We start from the raw sequence: 22045 nt of genomic DNA, 5'->3' as shown, positions 1-22045 counted from the left end.
GTGCGTGTGTGTGCAAGCTGGTTTCAGGGGCCTGCGCGCACCAAGTCCCCGTAAGTCGGGTTTTCAGAGGTGTCAGGTCATTAAGAACGAGCGCTCAGACCTGAGACCGAGAGCCTGTGGAGGTGAGCTGTGGCCTGGGCGGGCGGGCCCTGGGGAGGCTCCCTGCCAGTTGCCTGGGAGCATGCTGTCACAGAGAAACAAGGGGGCATCGCAGAACAGGCACCTCCCTTCTGCTGTCCTGCACTTCCTGGAGAGCTGCCGTCACATGCAAGGGGAGACACTGAGAGGAAAACCCCCGCTGGCCAACAAAGCCCCGCCCACGCCACTCACCTCTGTTCCCGTTTCAGGACACAGACAAGTTCGGCAACGAGATCACCCAGCTGGCCCGCCCGCTGCCTGTGGAGTATCTGATCATAGATGTGAGTGTGACCCGGCCCTGCCGGGCTCCCAGCAGGGGCGGGGTGGTGGCCGCGCAGCCCCCTGCCAGCACAGGACAGGCACCTGGGGGGCTAGGGTTGTCACGCTCCTGGCATCCCTGAAAAGCTCCCCCAGTTTCAAGGGCTTTTTCTTTTAGTTTCAGTGTTTTTTTCCCCCTTAAAAACGACTTAGGGGTTAACTTCTTTCAAAGTCAAGTACAACAAAGGACTGCCTACCAGTTCTTGCGTGGCCTGTGCAGGCATGGCCCTGGTTACAGCTGCTGCCACAGCCGGGCTCCTGGTGGGCCCTCAGCCTGCGTTGGTCCCTGAGGGCCACGGCCGTCGCTCTGCCCTTGAGTGAGGGGCACGTGGTTTCCTGGGGGACTCAGGAGCCGAGAAGGCCTCTGGCTCCAGTGTGTCTTCCAGGGCCTCCACTCCTGTCTGGAGGCCAGCTCTGGTCACAGAGATGTGGCCCCAGACCAGGCGGCAACTGCTGCAGGACTAGAGCCGGCGGCTTGTGGCCACTGGTGCTCAGCCCAGAGCGCACGGGGACAGCCCGCGCCCTGCGTGCCGCCTGCCAGGACCTCTTCAGGCCGCACTGGACTTGGGACGGCTCGGGCTGCAGGCTGTACAGCAAGTCTGCGTGCGGAGCAGCGGGTCCCCAGGAGCCGGGCCGCTGGTGCTGCATCCGGTTGGCAGCTCTTGTGAACGTATTGATTGCCCAGCCGCAAAGGCATCTGTTTTCTAGGCTGCCTGGGGTGTGGTTAAGATGCAAGGACATTGATGGAATAGACACTTAGGGGGAGCCGGCATGATTTGAAGCAAGCCTTCCAAGGTCTTGTCTCCCAGAGGCCTCCCATCCCTCTCCTTTTACGAAGGAGCTAAGTCCTCGCCTTAGTGCCCTGTTTCAGTTGCGTGGGGTTGATGAGGGGATGTCAGTCCTGGGGTACCCCCGCTGTCTGTTCCTGTGGAAGAAGCTTCGCAGTCTCTGATAGCAGGTGCCCAGATAGCTGTGCTTGGCTCCTGGCCCAGGCCCAGGCCCACAGCCGAGCCAGGGCTGCCTGCTGCCCTCAGCCTTGTGGCCAGGCAGCTGTTTTAGGCAGGGGGAGGGATGAGCTGCGTCCCCCCAGCTTCTGTAGAGGTTTTCTGGAGGTGCCTGGGTGTCAGCTGGTGGACCCTGAGCTGGGAGGGAGCCAGTTTAAGCACAGGACCAGGAGCTCGGTGCTCTGTGCCCCTTCCCCGCACGTCCTCCATCGATACTGAGCCCTCCAGGTGCATCCCAAGTCTGACAGGTACTGCTCCGAACTCCACGTTTGCTCCCTAGTAGGGGAGGGGTCTGCTTTCCTACAGGGAGGGACCGAGCCCTCGCAGGCTTTGTTTCGGCAGCATAGACAGCCCTGCCACCGTCTCACACGCTGTGACAGTACCTAAGACTGACCCCCGTGTGTGTGGCCGCTCTGAGGGCTTCATGTGTCTGAGCGATTAGTCCTCAGTGCAGCCTCAGGGTGCAGGCGCCTGGGGCGTCCTCACCTCACAGATGAGCGAGGAGGTCTGCGTGCCATGGCTGACGGTGGCCGCACAGCCGGGCCCATGCCCTTTGCCACGAGGCCACATGGTGTGGTCAGTGAGGTGCGATCACAGCCAGTTGCTGCCCTCGCTGGTGGGGGCCACAGCATAACAATATTGTCATTTTTGAGGAACAGCCCCGAGGACCCAGGAGAGCTGCCCCAAGTGTAGGCTGCTGCCGCTTGTGCTGTGTGGCTGCGGGAGTCCTGTGGCCACCCAGAGGGGCCACGTGTCAGTCTCAGTGCTCCTGCCTGGGGCAGGGGGGGCAGGCTTCTGCCAGGAGGAGGGAGAAGCCACGTTGTTTGTCACATGCTGACCACAGGCCACGCAGCCGCTGTGGGTTACACATTAGGGTTCGCGCACCCTTTGTTGTCACCACAGCTTGTCTGAGCCACGCAAAGGGCTTTAGGTTCCCTCCAGACCCAGGCTCTTGACTCCAGGTAGCTTTTGGGGGGCGTGGGGAGCTGTGCCTGCATCCCAGAGGCCTTGCTTCCCCTCCCACCCTGACTCCATGGAGCAGGGCCTGGGAACCCTGAGGCCTCGGCAAGCTTGATGAGGCCACTGCGCTCTCAGCCCCTCTGGACCCAGAGATGGGAACAGGCAGCTCCTGAGACACCGCCTCACACCTCTGGGTCATGCCTGCCACTCACCCTTGGACTCAGCCATGGCCACATGGGCAGCTGGGCGGGGCAGGGGGTGGACAGGAGGCTCGTCACCTGGAAGCCGCCTCTCAGGCCGACGCAGGGCTTCTGGAGCTGTCTGTTGTAGAGGCTGGCGGACAGAAACTTCCCTCGTGTGGCATGAGCTTGGAAACTGTTAGAAGTGATTTTCAGGTGGCTTCCCAGAGTCAGAATTTGCATTTCAGGTGGCGGTTGTGGCTAACTCGTCCTTGGGGTGGGGCAGCAAGATCGAGTGGCTGCTGCGACCCTGCTGCTCCCAGCACAGCTGACCCATCTGGGCCTGTCTCTTGCTGTAGATCACGACGACCTTCCCCAAGGACCCTGTGCACACTTTCTCCACTTCACAGAGCCCCTTCCCTATCGAGAACCGGGACGTGTTGGGTGAGACACAGGTAAGCGCTCCATCCACGGGACCGCGATTGCACGTGGCTGCTCGTTTGCCTGATGCCCGTGCTGCTTTCCCCGGTCCGATTCTCAGCTCTGGGGAGTCCAGTGGGCCTTCCCTTTGCCTCTGCTGGTTGCCACGAGCCCCTGTCCAGGCCGGGTGACGGGTGGCCACCGGGGCAAGTCCCACCAGTCCTCGAGCTGTGGGTCTGCCAAAAGGACCATTCCTTTTTTCTTTTCTTTTCTTTTTTTTTTTAAGGTTTTAATTATTTATTTTTAGACAGAGGAAAGGGGAGGAAGAGAGAGGGAGAGAGAAACATCAATGTGTGGCTGCCTCTCGCACGCCCCCTACTGGGGACCTGACCTGCAACCTTTTGCTTCACAGTCAAGCACTCAATCCACTGAGCCACACCAGCCAGGGAAAGAGGACCATTTTTAGTTGATTTTTTCCCCTAAAAATATTTGTCACTTTGTGTCTTCTTACACTGCTTCCTTGCTTGTTTGTCGATGGCGTCATCCCTTCATGGAGATGTCCCGCTGTGTTGTTAGGTGTGGCCCTGCCTTGTCACCCCACTGCGCTTCTCAGGCGCCACACGAGCGAGTGTTTGGCTTGTGTGTTCAGCGGCAGGGCAGGGCAGGCCAGGTCAGCGCTGTGCTGACAGCCTGTGGGTGCCACGCGGGCCGTGCAGAGACGGGCTCGGCCAGGGAATGTCTGCAGGGAGTTTTACGAAAGCTCCCTGACACTTTGGTCTCTGCACCGCCCATCTGCCTAGGGACGCGGGGTGCTTGCAGAGGTGCAGAGCCACTTCCTGAGGTGGCTCACTGAGTCTCCTGTTTTCAGTTTTGCTGAAGGTGGTGTTCATGTTACACAGCACTGCACCCCCCCACACACACAATCCCTGATCCTCAGTGTCTGCTGCCCCGGGTGGCAGCACAGCTAGAGAGACGGCGGGCAGGTCCCTGTGTGTGAGTGTCACCGCCAGGGACGCCGATGCACTGAGGGCCGCTGTTCCATCCTGGGTGCCTCTCAACGGGCGTCGGAAGAGGGAGCGCAGTGTCTGCCCCCTGGGGTGTGTGCAGAGCGTCTGAGGAAGTGGGGCTGTACCCTGGGTGCTGTTACAGAGCCTGTGTCTGCTTCCTTCCGCCCACCCGTCACTCCAGGACTTCCACAGCCTGGCCACCTACTTGTCGCAGAATACCTCCTCCGTGTTCTTGGACACCGTCTCGGATTTCCACCTCCTGCTCTTCCTGGTCACCAACGAAGTCATGCCTCTGCAGGTATGGCCGTGCGCCTGCCCGCTGGGCACGTGGTGTCCGCGGTCCCCCGGGTGCGAGCTGTATGGGTGCGTCCTTCGCTCCCGAACCAGAGCCGTAGTCACAGACCCCGCACGTCCTGTGGCAGTGACTTTGCACAAGGGGGGGGCTTGTTGGTCGAGAGATGGGCGTTTTTGCGTTGAGTGTTTACATTAACACAGCGCCTGATGTCGGCCCTCTGACGGGCGGCCCCCTCGGCTCTAACCACGTGGGATGCTCTGTGCCCCCAGTGTGGAGCTGTCGAGATGCCACCAAAAAGTTCTGTCCTGGCCGCTTGGAACCTTAGCCCCTGCTTCTCCCATGTCTCCCTCCTCCTGAGTCCGCTTCCCACTCCTGCGCCCAGGTGGCTGGCCAGCGCCAAGGCCCTGAGCGCACAGTGGCACGGCCGGCTTCCGTCAGACACTCTGAGGGAGGGGAGGACGTGTGTACGGGCGGCAGCCGCTCTCTGCACCGTGCAGGCCAGGGGCAGCTGGGCAGCACGTCCTGCCAGGAAGTCCCTGGCATGTGCCGTGGTGTGGGTGGCCTTTCTTTCTGCCTGAGATGCAAAGAAGCACTAGAGAGAAGGGAACGATTCCATCCTGGGCTGCTGATGCCCAACCACACGCCTTCCCCCCAAGGTGATGGATGCAGACGGAGACCCGACCCTCCCCATCCCCATGCTTCTCTCTGTCAGCTTGCCTGTGGCTGCTCTTGTTTTCTGCCAGCTTTGTCTCGTGTGTTTTGTCCAAAACGACCCCCTTCTGCCATTCCATATCAGGCGCCTCGCAGTGGCCCACCGGCTGTGTCTCCCCTGTGAAGCCCAGAGAGCTGCAGCTCTGGGCCCGGGTCTGGCCGCCGCCAGTGCTGTGGGGCAGGTGGAGGGACACGGGGCCCCCATCAGGGCTCCTTACAGGGCGGCAGGTGTGTAAGGTCACTGGTCCACGGTCATGGTCCGTGGTTCGTGGTCACGGTCCAGCATCGTTCTCTGTAGCTACTGTCCGAGCCCCTGAAGGCTTACAGGCCTCTCATGCACACGGTCCCAGTCCTCTGCCTTGTGACCCCGGAGGCCTGGGCTGCAGAGTGCGTGTTTGCAGGTGTGGTTGAGAAGGCGCAGGAGCTGAGGGAGCATGAGGGGAGATGGACTCAGGACCGCGGCTCCTGTCCGTCCTCCTAAGCCGAGGCTGGAAGCCTCTGGTCTCGGCTGTGACAGCTGGCACAGCAGCGGCGTGGGCAGTTCGGGAGGAGTTCGAATTCTAGCTGTTTAGCACTTACTTGTCTGTGTGGACCGAAGCGTGTGGCATTTAGCGTGTCAGTGACAGCCTGTGAGGCTGTCTGTGTCCCCTTGGAAATGTGTCGAGATACGGGGCAGAGGAATCCTATGAGCAGGAGTCTGTCCACCGCGGCCAGAGCGCGTGGGGACCCCTCTGCTGGCTTCTTTCAGGACAGCATCAGCCTCCTGCTGGAGGCCGTGCGGACCAGGGACGAGGAGCTTGCGCAGACGTGGAAGAAGTCTGAGCAGTGGGCCACCATCGAGCAGCTCTGCAGTAAGTGGGCTCCGTGTCTCAGTCCCTGCTCACACCCTCGCCCGCCCGCTGCCCGGGGGCCCGACATGGGCCCTGCTGAGCCCCTAGACTTCCCCCTGTGTCCCAGAAGCAGCACCCCAGATGCGCCCTTATAGGCGCTGGGGGCAGTCGGTGGGCAGCGCACGGCTGTGCGGGCCACGGGCTCAGGGACCCCGCCATGCGGAGCGCCGCTCTCTGTTGTGCACGCACGCTCCTGCACGCACAGAACCCTGGCGGCCACGCGGGTGCCGGCAGTGTGGAGACCTTTGGTTTCTTTGGGCTCTTCTCTTTCCCCCGAGTCCTCAAGCTCCCGTGGTTGACAAGGGAGCCGAGGCCCAGAGTGGACGGGGTCTCTGCCCTAGGAGCTGCGTGACTGCGCCGCCAGCAAGAGCCTCGTCTGCCGTCTGGGGCTGGCGCAGCCTCTGCCCGGGGGTGTGGGGAGTGCTGGCAGGCCCCACCCAGAGGCCGTGGGGGGGTGTGTCTTGAGAACTTTTCTTGCCACGTTCTCAGGCTGGTGGGCCGGTTCTCCAGCCACAGTCGGCCAAGGACCGCCGTGGGGTCTGCACCATCGCAGCCAGTGAGACTGCTTGCTCTCCGGACCCAGGGACACCCCGAAGCCCTGCGGCCCTGCGAGCCTGAGCACACACGGCGGTGTGCGTCTGTTGTCTTCTTGTGGTGGTGTGGCCACAGCAGCAGTGCTGTGGCTGGCACACGCGCCATGCGCCCCAGCCCTCACGCTTGAGGTGCTGCCCCGGTGCAGAGTCGGGGGCAGGCCGCCCCTAAAGGGGGCCCTGCAGCCCTGCGTCCCTGGTGCTGCTGGCGCGCTGGCCGTTGCACTCGACACCTGGTCTCACTCACGCCCACGTGGCGGGCTGTCCGGGCTGTGCACAGGGCCACAGGAAGGTGCAGGAGGTGTCCTGTGGTCCTGTCGGGAGGGCAGGTCAGCGGGGTGCTGTCCTGCAGATGCGCTGGCCCAGTGGGGAGTAAGGAACTCCGGGTCTGAGGAGGTCCGAGTGAGCACTGGGCAACGTCTGCCACTCCCAGAGATACCTGCCCACAGCGAGTGACCCCATGGGCGGGGGGCCCCGCTGGCTCCCCAATGCTGAGCCAGGGAAGACGAGCCACAGCGGCCAGGCAGGCTCTGCTGGGAGTGCCGGGTGCTCCTGCTCCCCCCTGTACCCAGCCTGCTGCGCGGCTGTCAGGTCCCGCCGACAGCTGTGCTGCTGTGGAGCCTGCCGCACTGTGCGTGTGAAACGCCCGGGGGAGCATTGGGGAGGGGGCGGAAGAGCTGCCTCTGAGAGCCACACTTGGCCACCGGAGCTAAGTGTCGGTAGATGGAAGGAAGTGCCATGTCTGCAGGTCGAGAGACTTTCTGTACCTTAAGATATCAGTTTTCTCGAAATTGGTTAGCATGGTCCCAGAGCCCCCACAGGAAGAGCGGTCACGGGGCAGGTAAGTTAGGAGATGGGTCTGGGGTGCAGAGGGCGGAGCAGGTTGGGACAGAGCACCACCTGCTCTCAGAGTGCGGGGTGGGCCTCTGAGTGAACGGACCAGTGACCAGCAGGAGTGAGGCCCGCCCAACAACAAGGGTGCCCACGCCGTTCTGCGAGGAGACAGCCGGGCTGGGGTCTGTGTGCAGCAGATGGGCCACGGCCTCACAGTAGACGTCAAAACAGCAGGCGGGTTGAGTCTCTTCAGGCCCTTGGGGTAGGAGAGGGAAACACAGACCATGAAAGACGGGCCAGTTGGACTTTATCAAAACGAAACACTTGCGCTGTCGGAAGTCAGGGACATGAGAAGGCCAAGCCTAGGCTGGGCGCGGATATTCGAGGTGCATGTACGTGACTCGGGACTCACGGCGCACAACCAGGTCACGCTAAGTCCGCAGCAGGCCTGCTTGCACCAGCGTCAACGCCTGAGGTGTGTTGTCCTCCCAAGTGATGCTGGCTGTGGTGTCACAGGTGGTGGGAAATTGTCAGCTCCCTCGTAACCTCTGAGACCGCCACCTCACGTGGGGTCCTCGTTGACCGCGTCGTGGCGCGGCACAGGACGGTAGAGGATGCGGCACGGTGGGGGCCAGTGAATAAGCAGCGCAGGTGAGGACGGGCAAGACTCCGACTTTGCACAGAAGGACAGAGTGACGGCCAGGCCAGCGGCACAGGTGGTCGAGGAGGCGCGGTTTGAAGGCGGTGCCACTGCGCATTTGAGAGGCTGTGACGAGGCCCACCGGGCCCTCGCATGCCTGTGAGAGTGAGCGCAGGCCTGGCAGGCCCGCACCCAGGTGTTCACCGGAGAGTTGTGCGAGAGCGCTGGTGCGACTTCACTCACGTGGCTCGGAACTGGACACACCCCGAGGGGACGGGCGTCGCAGGCAGTGCTGGCAGCAGCCTCTGTTGCAGGGTGACCGGGTGCAGTGCGGCCGGTAGCAGCTGTGTTCAGTGGGGTTCTGGGTATGACCAGGGCACCCGCAGCGGGGGTCCCTGGGCCGCCTCAGCCCGGGACAGGTGCTTTTACGGTTCACCAGGCAGTGATGTAGAGTCCAGACGGGCGGAGCATCTTCTCTGTGCAGAAATACTGAGAGCTGCTTCTCTCCCATCCTGCAGGCACAGTCGGGGTGCAGCTTCCGGGCCTCCACGAGTACGGAGCCGTCGGGGGCTCCTCGCACGCCACCACGGCCGCCATGTGGGCCTGCGAGCACTGCACCTTCATGAACCAGCCGGGCACCGGCCATTGCGAGATGTGCAGCCTGCCCAGGACCTAGGGCCACCCCTGCCCTCTCTGACGCCAGGGCCGTGGAGCCGTGCCCCACGGTGGGCAGCCCTGGAGGGCAGGGCGGGGGTGGCTGCCCTGGGGTCTCTGGCTCACAAAGCCTCTCAGCACCAGGCTTCCCTGAAGAACGGAGCTGGGCTGGAGCTCTCCAGCTGAAAGCACGCTCCTCACGGAGGAGCAGGGCAGCCCCTGCAGGTGCCTCCAGGTGTCCGCCTGCAGAGGAGGCAGGGTGCTTGCTGCTGCCGCCGGCTTCTCCTCCTTTCTGGATGCTGTTTGTTCTTGCCCCTCCCCTGGTTGTGGTTGGGGCTCTTGCTGGCCTCTGTGCCCTGTTGCCCTGGGGCAGACCCTGCCTGCGGGGCCACTTTTTCTCCTTCGGTAGCCAGCGTCCAGTGGCAACGTGAGTGGCCACAGGCTCGCCGGCCTCTGTCTGCTTGGTCTGCAGTTTCTTTGCCGCCCACCCTTGTCCTGCTCTCAGCTGACGTCCAGGTGGGACCTTGGAGTCGGCGTTGGTTGTAATAACAGTTATCAGTAATTCCTGCCCCGGAGACTTTTATTTATTTTTTTTTTGAGATAAAAACTGCATAAAAGGGGAGTGAGAGAGACTAGTTGCCACTTTTTCCCTCTAGTGAGCCCCTGTGGGTGTGTGCAGGGTGGGGAGTGGGGGTGGGGGCCCACAGTCAGGTCTCCGTGGAAGTAAACCTCAGTGCCTGAGATTTTTCTGCCAGACTGCGTGGCTGCGGGAGCCGCAGAAATGAGCCCCTGACCCGGAGTATAGCGGTGGCTCCCGCCAGGCGGGCGCCCCCCCAAGAGGGCCGAGGCTGCTGACCGGGTTGTGTGGGGTGAACTGGGTTGTCCAGGACCAGAAGCTCTGGTCCCTTTGCCCCTCACACAGTCTGCCTGCCCTGGCCCCTGCACAGTGGCGTGGCCATTGAGGGGCCTGTGGTAGCTCACAGGTGGGCCGGAAGGTGGCTGCTGTGCTGATGGTGAGGTCCAGGCCATCCCAGGACAGAGGTCGTGTGCTGTGGGGCCTCCACATGTTCTCTGGCTGGGCCCTGCCCCGGGGACCTGTGGGCACGCTGATGCCTCTTTGCCTTAACAAGAACCGGATCTCTGAGCTGCTCCGCAGGAGAGGCCGGCCTAGACACAGGCCGCTTAGGGACCTCAGGTCTGCCCTGGGGCTGGGGCAGGCCTGAGGGCCCCCTTTTCCTCAGGCTGTGCACGAGAGCGCTTGGGTATTGGCTTCGGTGGTGGCAAGGGCTCTGTCAGACACCTCCAGGTCCAGCAGTGCAGACTTGTCTGCTCTTGGCAACAGGAGCCAATCAGGTCGGGTCTGGCCGGGGCAGCCTGTCCAAAGCACATCCACCTGCGGAGGACTGTCTGGTGGCACTCCTAGCAAGCGCTTTGCCCGGAGCCCCAACCTGCCCCCAGATGCGAGGCTGTGGGCAGCCCTGTGCTCCACCTCGCTTCTGCGACCTTGCCCCCCAGGGGCTCCTCAGCGAGCTCCTGCCCTGTCCGCCAGCCAGCTCCCTCCCTACCACAGCCTCGTCACTCTCCATCCCTGGCACCCACAAATCTCGTCTGTCTCCATTTGTCTTTTAGCTAAAGAAAAAGCATTGTGATTTCTCCGCTTCTGGTTTTGAGTCACTCTTTGTTCAGTAATGCACTTTATTCCATTGTCCAAAGAGAGCCAGAGCCTGGCGGGAGGGTCTGTGGGGACCACCTGCTGGCGGGCTCAGCCCAGGCAGCTCAGCCACCTCCTCTTGAACAGGGAAGGGGGCCCCCCAGCCCCCTGTTTCACTTGCCCTCATTTGGACACACCCTCTCCTGCCACCAGGCTCCGCACCCCAGAGAGGGGTGCCCGAGTGTGCACCTGTCCAGGTGAACACTGCCAGCCACCTCCAACCAGCCTGCTCCTGCCTGGTGCTCCTGCTCCTCGCCACTCGGCACTGCACTGTGGTGGCCTGGGCGGCTCAGCGCTGCCTGGACTTGGCCCTGCGGTGGGTCTAATAAAAGCACCTGAAGCGCTACCGGCCTTCCCTGTCATTCTGGCCCTGGGGCCCCTCCCTGTGCACTGAGCGCCTGTCTGCAGGGCCAGTTCATGTGGCCTTTGGGTCAGGTCTGGACCACTGGGGAAGGGACCCCACTGCCCCTGCCCAGGCTCCTGGGCGCCTGGCCTCCCTCCAGTGCCTGTCCTGTCTGCCACCCACCCGCGTGGCTGCTCCAGGACCTCTGCTTGCTGGGACAGGTGTATGTGGCCAAGTAGCAGGTAAAGGATGAAGTGCGGAGCTCCACAGAGGGGAACGGGCCACAGGTGACACTACTGGCTGGGTGGCCCTGTCTGGCTTTGTGCCAGCCCTCATGCGCACTGCTAAGCGCCACTCCCTCAGGCAACTGCTTCCTAGCAGGCGTGGAAACCCCCTGCCAGGTCCTGAAGGCCCTGTGCCCACAGCTGGGACTCGCAGTTGACAGCTCCCAAGGTCAGGTGTGGCAGCAGTGCTGGCACGTCTCAGGTTCTTGACGTGAGGAGGTTCTTGGCCTCCCCCAACACATCAAGCAAATGGGAGTGTCCTGCTCAGAAACAGGACTCCGGGGTCCTGCCCCACTTTCCTTGCCCATGTGCTCTGGGGGCCGCGCCCAGCACAGCCTGAAGCTTCCCTGCACTCACTGCTTCCTCCCTGAGTGGGGCTGTAACTCGTCCCCAGGAAGGTTGTATTGCTGCCGAAGTCGCATAGAGACTGCTGACCACCCGCAGGCTGCTGGCCAGGAGTGTGCTCCCTGCACGGCCGTGCACAGGCCCTTCGGGTGTCTGAGCCCCACTGTAGCCCTTTGCTCACATCTCACCTCCCCGCTCAGCACTCAAGGCCCCTTGACGTCTGCGTGGGCTGGCGATGCCAGTGAGTCCTCGTGCTGCCTGGGCTGGGGGCCAGGAGTCTGCTGGCTTCCAGCAGAAGGGATCTGGGTGGAGGAGCCACCTGCCCCACAGTGTCGGGAGGGACGTTTCCCCCCACCCTGTGTGGGAGGGTGGGTCTGTTGCTCACAGGCTTGGTGAGCCTGCAGGGGCTGGGCGGGACATCACTGGAAAGCATGGGGCCCAGTGGCAGTTGGTCTTGCTTCTGCCCTGTGGCCCTCCCTGTCCCGGCATCCCGGATGCATTTCACGCCCACGGACCAGGAAGCAGAGGGGCAGACGCTGCAAATGCTGCACCTTGTGTCCATCCTGGTACCCAGGGGCAGTCGGGCTGCCTCTGCCGCCCCTGGCTGCAGTGCCCAACCCCCTTGATGAGGCGTGAGATTTTGGCTACTGGTTCTTTGTGTTTGGCAGGCTCAGCAGCCTCCCCGACGCCAGCTTAGCTTCCAAGCCCAGAAAGTACTTGGCAGCTGGGCCCCTTCACCATGCCATGCCTGGCCATGCCCCCCATGTGCCTCTCCTGGGTGGCCTTGGGCACTGTCCCATTGGCTCCTTAAAGGAGAGGGGTGTGGCTGGCGTCTGCAGGCACCTTGCAGGGTGCCCTGGATCTCTTGAGTTGCTCGAAGCAAGCTCTGGGCTCCTTCCTGGGCAGCATCTCTCCCAAGCCCTGGAGGACAGGGGAGGAAGCAGTCTGGTGGGGGCAGAGATGACTTGCCTGCCATCGCTCTCCGCCCCAGGCTGATGGCTGGTGATTGCCCCTGAGCCATTGTCCCCTCAAACCCACACACCCACACACAGCTCGAGTCCAGGCACGGGAAGAAGAGGCACTTCCGTCTACATTGGGCTCAGCCAGTCAGAGGGACCCAACCCTAGGCCCAGAGCCACTGGCTGTGGCCGTGGCAAGAGTTGACAGTGCCTGCCTCTCCAGGACCCCACAGCATCCAGGTGCTCCCTAAACCCTAGAAAAAAGCCTTAGGGGGAACCCCGCGTGCCTGCCTGACTCCGAGGCACACGAAGGGAGCGGGACTTGGTGCCGGACCTGAATGGGCGTGGGAAATGCTGCGGACCCGCCAGGCACCCCCAAGCAGGCGCCTCGGGCCGCGTGGAGAACGGGCGGGGGGTTTAGGGGTCCTTGGGTGCGAGGGGAGGCCACCGGGTTTCCCGCGTTGGCTAAACTGCTCTGTGTCCCCTAACTTTGTCGCAGCGGTGCGCCTCCGAAACCGCGAGCCGAGGCTAGAGTGCAGACCGCACTACCCGGCAGGCGGCAGCAGCGCGGCGGCCCCGCCTCCCGCCGCGGCCCCGCCCCCGCGCCGTGACGTCACGGCCGTACGGCGCCCCCGCCCACCTCCGCACGAGCGCTTGGAGGCGGAGCGGCGTCTCCCGCGCCACCCGCGCTTCCCGGGCAGGGGCTCACACCATGGCGGGCTTCGCGCCGCGCGTGGATTACCTGGCGGGCTTCAGCTTCCCGGTCGGGGGCCTGGCGGCCGGCAAGCCTCGTGTGCTGTGTCTTGGGGCGGAGATCTTCCTGTCCACCGGGAGGGAGCTGGTCTACTTGTACGACTCGGAAGGGAGGCAATTGACTGTGAGCGTGGGGGCGGTGTCCCAGCCCCGGGGGCCGCGCGGGGAGCGGGGAGGGGCCTGCGCTTTCGAGGAGTTTGTTGGGAGCTAAAGCCTCCTACACCCTCTGTCCCCCACGCCCAGGCGGTGTATAGGTTTCCCGGTCAGGTGTGGCACCTGGAGGTCCTGGCCCTTCGCAGGGCGCTCTTCGTTCTGTGCGCCCGGAGTGGCGTCTATTGCTTGTCTTTGGACCAGGCGAATAGGTGAGGAGGGGTCCTTGGGCGGCACCTCTTGCGGTGGCTCTAGAGGCCGGCCCTGCCCTGAAACACCGGCCTGTGGCCTGTGCGACCTGTCTGCCCGTGCTGGGGTCAGGATGATCCCTCACCAGCCCTTACCGTGGAGACGCAAGGGGACTCTGGGCTCAGAGCCAGCTCGGAAGTCCTAGGCGTGCCCACCACCAGCCCCTGCGTCCCCTGGCAGGCTGCTGCTGGCAGAAGTCCAGAGTAAACCGGGTGCAGGTGGATGAGTCTGCCGCCAGGAGCAGGGCTTACCCCCTTGGCCTTGGTAGTCCTGTCCCCTCTGGCCTGACACTCCCCAGAGGTGGGTCTTTGTGGTCCCTGAGCCATTGCCAAGAGGAGACTGATGTTGCCAGTGGGGCCCAGGCACCAGCAAAGAGCCTGGACAGGCGCCCGCTCACTCTGACTTAAGACATGAGAAGGTCTGGTGCCTGCGGTAAAGGTGGCCTCAGTCTCTGACAGGCCCGCATTGATGAAGCTTTCACCGTTTCCCAGAAGCCTCGCTCTGTGTGTGTCCCTGGGCCAGCAGAGCAGCCAGAGGGGCAGGATGGAGGTGCCTGGGGCCAGCCGATCCCTGCTGAGCCCTCCCCGCACTGCTGAAGGGCTGTGGTGGTCACTGAGTCTGCTCCCTGTGAATGGCCCACAGCCAGTCTGGGAGCAGGTTGCCAAGAGACAGTGTGTGAATATCGTGACTGACACTTCCCTGTCTTCTCCGAGGTCTGTGAGCCAGAGCAACGGGGATGAGGAGGACAGTGAGTGCCCATCCCCTGTCGTCCCCGTGGACCCAGGCGCCTGTGTCCTCCCCGACGCCACGCTGTGCTCTTTCACTGTGCTGGACAGTGTGCTCATCACGCTGGCCCAGGGTGCTGCCCAGTGGAAGGTGCAGCTGTTTGCATGTCCTTATCCTGGGCCAGGCCCCAGGCTCCCGGGCCAGATCGGCGAGGTGGAGCTGTCCGCCTCCATCCCCCCAGCATGGAGCCTGGGGGAGCCCCAAGGCCCCCGCTTGCTCCCCGTGCTGTGCTGTGTGTCACCGCCAGGCTGCGGGGCCCCCCACAGCCTCCAGAGGGGTCCCCTGGGCTTCACGCTGGAGGGGGCCCTGTTCGGGCTCCTCTTCGGCCCCGACGCCGCCCTCCTGGAATCACCTGTGATCCTCTGCGGCCTCCCAGATGGCCAGCTCTGCTGTGTAGTCCTGAAGACCCTGGTCACCTCCAGATTGGCCCCCGGCGACCCGAAGGCCCTCGTCAGGATTCTGCATCACCTGGAGGAGCCTGTTATCTTCATCGGGGCCCTGAGGACAGAGCCACTGCCTGAGGACGTGGAGGACGCCTGCTGTGACTGCCTGGTGGCACTGGGTCACCGAGGCCGGACGCTGGCTGTCAAGGCCAGTTGGGGCGAGGCCGGGAGTCTGGTGCCAGAGCTGCGGGAGTACTGCTTGCCAGGGCCCGTGCTCTGTGCTGCCTGCGGCGGGGGCCGCGTGTACCACAGCACCCCCTCTGGCCTCTGCCTGGTGGACCTGGCTCGGGGAGGCGCCCCCTGGCTCGGGGAGGGGGTGGACGTGCCGCCCGATGGCACAGGAGGCCTGCCCTCTCTGCTGTGTCCAGCCAGCTTGAACATCTGCAGTGTCGTCACCCTCTCAGTGTCACCGAGGTCCCCTGAAGGTAAGAGCCACTGTATAACCCCAAAAACCAAAGATATGGGCATGAGTGGGACCTCTCTTGGCAGTCCTCTCTCTCTCTCTGCGAGTTGTCCTCTCCCTGCCTCATCCTTGGGCACTGGAAACCCCACCAGGCAGCATTACGCTCACCTGGTGGTGCTTCGTGGTTGACGGGCTGTGACTGGGGGTCAGGGATGGCCTGACTGTGTGTGCACCCTGCCTGGGTGGGCTCTGCCCTGAGTGAGCCAGGGCAGGCGCCTCTTTCCGGGATGGGTCTCATGTCGCAGGTCGTCCCAGGGTGATTTGAGTGGGTTCAGGTTGAGTCTTGACATTTCCGTTAAAGGCCAGGAAATGCCTCCTTTGCTCGCCGTGGGCCCTGCCAGGGAGCCCACCCTGGGCTGGCTGGGGGCGGGCGGCTTCCCGGGGCCCTGACTGTGTGTGCTCTTGGGGGGCAAGCCCATGGCCCGTTCCTCTTAGATGGCCCAGGAGTCAGCCCGAGGCACACGGCGCACCATGCTAACAAAGTGAAAGAAATGCTTTGAAGGGGAAAGGCAGCTGTCCACTGCAGGGAAGGGCCACGTGGATGGCCGGGCGTCGGAAAGCCCGCGGGAGCCCAGGGTGAGGCCTGTCTGCTCCTTATAGGCGGGACTCAGGGCCTCGGCAGTCCTGGGCTTGGCGGTAGGCAGATCTCCCCATTTCCTGGAGCCCTCCCTGGTTGCCCAGAGCCAGAGGGAGCGGGACAATGCCAGAGGGACCACGGGCTCCCAGAAAGGGCCACTGGGCCGAGTGGAGCCAGAGCGAGGCCCTCACTCCTCTCCTGAAACCTCGGGGCAGCTGTGTCCGGGTGACCTGCTAGGGCCAAGCTGTGCCCGGCTGACACAGTGACCCCCATGGGTCCTTGTTTGGCCCTTTGTGGTCCTGTCCATGTATAGTGTGCCACCACGGTGCCACCTCCACTGCACCGACGTCCCCTCCCAGGGAGGGCCCTGTGGAGTGTGTATGTAACGGATGTGGCAGCTCCGTCGTCCCGGGCCTTCACCTAGGTGTGGTTTTCTGCCAGCGCTTGTCTTGGGTCGGGGGAGCTGTCCCAGCAGCTCGGCCCCCCACCTGTGTCCATCTTCAGGGGGCACCGAGCTCCTGGCCCTGTCTGCCCGAGGCCGCCTGATGACCTGCCACTTGGAGCAGAGCCCCGAGGCACCTTGGCCCACCAGAGGGACCATAGTGGACACTGGCCGGAAAATTAAGGATTTGCTCTGTGGCATCGGCGCCGTCTCTGAGAGGTGAGCAGCTGGCGACGTCCTCGGGAGGCAGTGTCCTGGGTGTGGACACTGGTCCTGGTGACAGCCCCAGATGCTGAGTGGCTAACAAAAGGCTGGCTCCCTCGGAAGACGAAAGGGGCCTGCACCGCGTTCCCCGACCGCCTCCGTCTGCCTGGCACAGGCTGTGGAGACTCTCTCCACAGGGCCGCCTCCTCCCGTGCCCTTACCCACCCTCCTGGGGCCAGCGAGCATCCTGCGGCCCTGGCCCTGGAGGGTGTGGGTCCTGCCCATAGTGCTGGCCACTCTCAGGCTGTCACAGTGGCTGCAGATGGGCAAAGGGGCCGACTCCGAGTGTGGGGACACAGCGGGGAGGCCCACCCCAGCACAAGCACCATGTAGCTCCCATGTCCCTGGTGGGGGTTGCAGGCTCCCTGGCCCCAGTGGCTGCGGGTGGCACTGGCAGGACCGGGAGAGCTGCTCCTCGAGTCGGGTGCTCCTCATGTGGTGCTTGCTGGAGCCACGTTCCAGTTCTTTCCAACCCCAGAGCCGGGGGTGCGCCCTCCGTCTCAACTCCCCGCCCCTCCCCGGTGCCCTGTCTGCCCTTCCCAGAGCGTCTGCCCTGAAGAAGGCCGTCGACCAGCGGAACGGGGCCCTGACGTGTCTCAATGAAGCCATGAATGTGAGTTGCGCCCTGCTGTCCCACCGGGAGGGCCCCCGGCCCGTCTCGTGCACGACCACCACCGCCTGGAGCCGCCGGGAGCTGCAGGACGTGCTGACTGCCACCTGCCTGCTGGAGAACAGCAGCGGCCCCCACCTGGGCCGGGGCTGGGCGCTGTGCGTCCAGGTGCTCCCCGGCGCCCGGGCCTCAGACACAGAGGTGGCTGGCTCGGCCGTGACCTACACCATCCCTGTGGACCAACTCGGCCCTGGCAGTCAGCGCGAGGTGACGCTGGCACTGGGCCCGGGTGAGGACGGCGTGCTGGACCTGCCCGTGACTGTGTGCTGTGCGCTGTTCTGCAGCCTCAGGGAGGTGGTGGGCGGGGCCCTGGCCCCCTCGGGCTCTTTTGAGGACACCTCCTGGGATGGGGGCCCACCTGACAACCTGCCTGGGCAAGGGGGCATCTGCCTGCCCCTGAGTGAGCACACGGTGGACCTGCTGCAGGGCCTGCGCTTCCCTGGCCTGGCCGTGCCCCACGCACAGGCCCTGGGGCCGTTGGGTCCCGCTGGCGACCCCATGGACACCTTCCTGGAGGCTTGCCGCAGGCCCGGCAGCCAGCTGGCAGGACCCGAGTCTCTGAGGGCCAAGTACCTGCCCCCCTCCGTGGCTGCCATCACCGTGTCGGCAGAGCTGCTCAGAGCCGCCTGGGGGAACAGGTACTCAGGTTCGTGGTGCTGACTGGCTTCGCTCTGGCCTGGGGCACTGAGGCCTGTGGACCGGGAGGGTCCTCCTCGTTGTCCTGGGATCCGTCCAAGCTTGCGGCCTGCATCTCTCTCCATCAGGCGTGTCCCTGTGCTGTGCCACCCTGCAGTGGCTGCTCGCTGAGAACGCTGCCGTGGACATCGTGAGGGCCCGAGCGCTATCCTCTGTCCAGGGCGTGGCCCCAGACGGCACCGACATTCGCCTCACTGTGCACGAGGCAAGTGGGGGGTTGGCCTCAATGGCAGCTGTTCTCAGAGTGGGGTCTCTGAGCACCTTTGTCTGGCTTGAGAGGAGCCTGCTTCCTGTGCCCCGGTGGCTTTGGCAGGGCCGCAGCCTGCCTAGCACTCTACACGCACGGCCCCACCTCCCCAAGCTGCTGGCACCACCACCAGTGCCCCGGGGGCACAGGGCCCGCACAGGTCGCCGGGAGGCTGCACCCGTCACTGAGGCCACTTCGTGTCATGCACACACCTGCCTCCCCAAACTGGCGACCAGCCTGGACCACATCCTGCTTCAGGTCCCCATGTGGAGGCTGGCAGAGTAGCTGGGCAGCGAGGACATGCGTCCCCTGGGTGGGGGGTGGGGTCACCTCAGCCTCGGGGAGCCGGCCGCTCCCCACAGCATAGCTCTTTGCGGTCAGCCAAGAGCCAAGAACAGGCAGGTGCCTGGTTGGGGTGTCTCTGGGCCTGGATTCTGGGGTAGGTGGGGAGGTGCAGGGTCCTCGGCCCTGTGGGTGCCCACACACACCTCACGGACACCAGAGGAAGAGTTGCTAGTGATAGTGACTTTCCTAGAGTCCCCAGGCCGCAGGCCTTGCGTGGTGTCCTGTGCTTCCTCAGCTCCATGTCCTCAAAACCTCTGGGAGGGCCCTTGGCTGACCTTGATTGCCCACTCCCTGTGTTTGTACTGGATCCTGCTGTCAGGTGGCCCGGGTGTGTGGGGGCCTGTGAGTGGTGTCCAGGCCAGTCACAGCCGTCACCTCGCTCCAGGAGGAGTGCCGTAGGGAACAGGGCCCTTCCTGGGCAGGGGAGCCGCTTCGCTGTGGGTTGGCTGGCTGGTTCTCCAGGTGGGCATTGCTGTTGGGCAGGGAGACCTGGCCTGAGTGCCCTTCAGCACCAAGTCTCGTCCAGGACAGTGTAGAGGGGCAGCCCAGGCCAGGGAGTGGTTGGTGGACTCGGGCTACCCCTGTGTCACAGGTGGCCGTGACGGACGTGTGCCCAGTGGGGCCCCTCCAGGCTGTGGAGATCCAGGTGGAGAGCTGCTCTCTGGCCGGCGTGTGCGGGGTGCACAGTGCCCTCATTGGACGCATGCAGGTGCGCTGCCCAGCCTGGGCCGCTGCGGCGGGTGGGTTCCCCTCCTCGTCTCTGCCTCCAGGTGCACGTGTGTGCAGGCCAGCGGGGGTCCTCTGCTTGCCCTCCTGGCAGCAGCCCCCATGGGCGCCTGGGACTCACTGAGTCAGCAGGTGAAAGTGAGCAGGGTCCACTGGAGGTTCCTGCACTTGGCTGGCTGAGCAGAGGCCGCCCCTGGGGTCAGACACCCTGGGCTCAGGCCCCGGGACAGGGTGTCGGCTCATCTGAGCCTCCTGATCTTTGTTGGGGAGTAGGGGCTGGGGCCGGCCAGCCGCATGTTCCAGAAAAAGTCTGTCGATGGTGCCCTCAGCTGGGCACAGCCTGGCTCCTCTCCTCGGGGGTGGGCCGTGCCGCCACCAACCCATTTCGGTGACTTTCCTTTAGTGGGGTCTGCACCAGGGACTTACCAGCGTCCACTCCCAGGCCCCCGCCCCGCTCCCCGAGAATCAGAACCCACAGTCTGAGCTCTGACGAGGGCTAAGGGCCATCCTTGATGTTGGCCAACCCGTCACCTGCACAAGCCCAGGCCAGCGACTCTCGTGACCACCTCATGCGCCTCCGTGACCCTTCTGTGACACTTCTGCCCCCATCCTGCCATGACCCTGGTGACAACCTCGCTGCCATGACCAGCTGCTCCTGCCCCCTGCACATGCCCAGGCTTGGCAGCCGGTCCCCACCTGCGGGCAGAAGGGTGGTCCCCAGGGCAGCGGTGCAGGCGGCCTTGAGCAGGACAGGGAGACACTCTGGGTTTCGGGGTCCTGCTGTTTTCCCTCAGGTCCAAGTCTCCTCAGGGCTCTGCCCCCAAGGCAGCAGAGACCTCGCTCTCTGTGCCTGTCTGGAGCTGGGACCTGACCCCTGGGAGCCGGGGTGCGGGTGGCTTCCTCTAGAGAGCCGCGCTGGAGCAGCCCCACAGGGGCGGGAGTGAGGCCTGAAGTGAAGGGCGGGGCACTCAGGTTCTGTGGGTGGCGGGCAGCGGGGCTGACCTATGCCTGCAGTGCAGGGGGAGGAGGGGAAGGGAAGGGGCCGCCCAGCTCGAGGCCGGAGGACGAGGGCCCGGAGCCCCTGGTGCTGCCTGTCACCCCCTGGTAACCTGCTCCTTGTCCCCCAGAGGATGGTGGTGGAGCAGGCCGCCCGGGGCTCCAGCCCACCTGACCTCTGCCTGCAGCACCTGCACCAGATCCAGGCCAGCCATGAGGTGAGGCCCCTTGGGGGTCCCGTCCCCAAACCCCCCAGCAGCCCCGACAGTGGGGACTGTCTCTGGCCAGGCTCCTGTGTTGCCCTCAGAACTTGGGGAGGGGTGGGCTCGGTCACTTCTGTCTGTGGCCCCCCCCTTGCTGTTGGCTGGGACCCTCCTGTCCCCTGGGAGGTGGGCTCCCCTTCAGCCAAGCCACACTCTCTCGTCCTGAGGGGACTTCAGGGGCCAGGCAGGGAGGCCTGCCCTTCCAGGGCACAGACGAACCTGTTTTCTGGCCTCATCCTGTCTCAGGTAGGGTTGGTACACAACAGGTGTCCCCCGGAGGGACCTGGTGCCCCGCAGGGGGATGGTGGGGCCTAGCTCTTGCCCCCCGCTGTCCCCTGCAGGCACTGCTTCGGGAGGTGCGGACCCTGCGCGACCAGCTCTGTGTGGAGGACGAGGCCGGCTCCCGCACTGCCGCGGAGAGGCTGCTGCAGGTGTACCGGCAGCTCCGCAGCCCCGGCCTCCTGCTGCTGTGACCGCCCCAAGAGCGCCCGTCTCGTCCAGCCCCTTCCCTCCTCCCACGGCTGCCCCCTGTCTCCACCCTCATCCTGTTGCTGCTGGGCAGTGTCCCCCAGGGTGTGGGGTTGGTCAGCGACGTCCGCTCCACTCTGGAGCTCAGGACTTTGGGCCGGACCCCGGAGCCGGAGTGGCGTGGCCTGGGTGGCTCTTGGAGGCCAGGGAGAGACCACCTGGGATCAGGACCTGGGGCAGGTGTGGGTCTGCCTGCCACTGCGCCCGGAGGGAGGTGCCACCTCCCCACAGCTGCCTGCCACCCACTGGGGACGCCTTGGCCCTGCGCCTGCACTGCTGGGGCGCTCCCCGTGACATAGCACAGAGAGGGCAGGGGGGCTCCAGGTGGCCTGTGGCCAGGTCACCCCCACCTCCACACCCAGCACTGGCAGGGCGCGGGGTGGGCCGCTGGTGCTGATGCCGTCCCTGTTTGGGGAGGTGATGCCTGGGTGTCGCATGGTGCTGGGGGGGGGGGGTTCTGTGAGGGACCCACCGCCCCCTCAACTGACTTTTCTGTGAGCTGACTCTGCCTCCACTGGTTTTGTTACCCGCCTCCCCCCGTAGTGGTTTGGACCCAGATTCCTGGGTGCCCCTTGCCCTGTACCAGGTGCGCCCCATGCTGGGCTCTGTGGTCCCGGGGTGAAGCGCTGCCCGGGGAATGAAGGGAGGGGCTTGGTAAACCTGAGGCGGGGCCAGAAAGGAGGGACGGGACACGCGGGCCAGCCAGGGCAGGAGCTGCGGGGTAGCAGCCTCAGCAGGCCTGGCCGCGGTGTGAGACCTGGGTGCGCACAGATGCCGGGTGGTGCCTGGGGCGGCTCAGCCAGGGAAGGGGACGGTGGGCTGCCTCCTGCTGCCACATCCCCACTCGCAGCTCCAGCCCGTCTCAGCCACAGGGCCGCCCTCTGCAGCCAGTCCCCGCCTGCCCCCGCCTGCCCTCTGTGGCGGTTGAAGTGGCTGAGGTCAGTGGGGAGAGAGCCCCCCCTGGGTGCCCTGCGGTCAAAGAGCCCAGGAGCGTCACACTGGGATTCCCGCCTTCCAGCCCTGACCCTCCCTCCCTCCCTCCCTCCCTCCCTCCCCAGGCGCCACCAGGGGGCAGCACAGGCTGCAGCTCAGCAGCCTCCTGTCTCCCGGACGGCTGGGTTCCCCGTGTGCCACCCCAAATTAACCGGTGCCTTCCTCAGACTCC

General features: G+C 64.6%; 2 protein-coding genes across 2 annotated transcripts in view; both read left to right on the top strand.

Annotated features, from left to right (window-relative positions):
• NPLOC4 (NPL4 homolog, ubiquitin recognition factor) overlaps positions 1-10293 on the top strand; it is a 38815-nt gene extending 28522 nt beyond the window's left edge. The window contains exons 13-17 of the mRNA XM_053910430.2: positions 348-419; positions 2959-3054; positions 4208-4324; positions 5781-5883; positions 8505-10293. Coding sequence (XP_053766405.1) covers positions 348-419; positions 2959-3054; positions 4208-4324; positions 5781-5883; positions 8505-8662 — 546 coding nt within the window. The 3' untranslated portion in view covers positions 8663-10293. The remainder of the gene's footprint in view (positions 1-347; positions 420-2958; positions 3055-4207; positions 4325-5780; positions 5884-8504) is intronic.
• A 2612-nt stretch (positions 10294-12905) lies between these two features.
• FAAP100 (FA core complex associated protein 100) lies at positions 12906-21376 on the top strand. The gene is made up of 9 exons (XM_024554047.4): positions 12906-13159; positions 13279-13397; positions 14148-15088; positions 16208-16364; positions 16953-17725; positions 17844-17980; positions 18960-19076; positions 20221-20307; positions 20694-21376. Exons 1-9 carry the CDS (start codon positions 12995-12997, stop codon positions 20823-20825), a joined length of 2628 nt encoding a protein of 875 aa, XP_024409815.3. The 5' UTR covers positions 12906-12994; the 3' UTR covers positions 20826-21376.
• Positions 21377-22045: the final 669 nt, after the last annotated feature.

The sequence above is a fragment of the Desmodus rotundus genome, chromosome 9 (genome assembly GCF_022682495.2).
Source record: "Desmodus rotundus isolate HL8 chromosome 9, HLdesRot8A.1, whole genome shotgun sequence".
NCBI lineage: Eukaryota > Metazoa > Chordata > Mammalia > Chiroptera > Phyllostomidae > Desmodus > Desmodus rotundus.
Note: the sequence above shows the minus strand (reverse complement) of the source record. Positions and strands in the feature narration are given on the sequence as shown.

What these genes read in the sequence shown, in the direction of transcription:
- FAAP100 (XM_024554047.4), top strand. Translation starts at nt 12,995, where the DNA reads ATGGCGGGCTTCGCGCCGCGCGTGGATTACCTGGCGGGCTTCAGCTTC. An exon ending in CTGGGGGAACAGGTACTCAG is followed by an intron (nt 17,726 to 17,843) that starts GTTCGTGGTGCT and finishes TCTCTCCATCAG; the next exon opens with GCGTGTCCCTGTGCTGTGCC. An exon ending in AGATCCAGGCCAGCCATGAG is followed by an intron (nt 20,308 to 20,693) that starts GTGAGGCCCCTT and finishes TGTCCCCTGCAG; the next exon opens with GCACTGCTTCGGGAGGTGCG.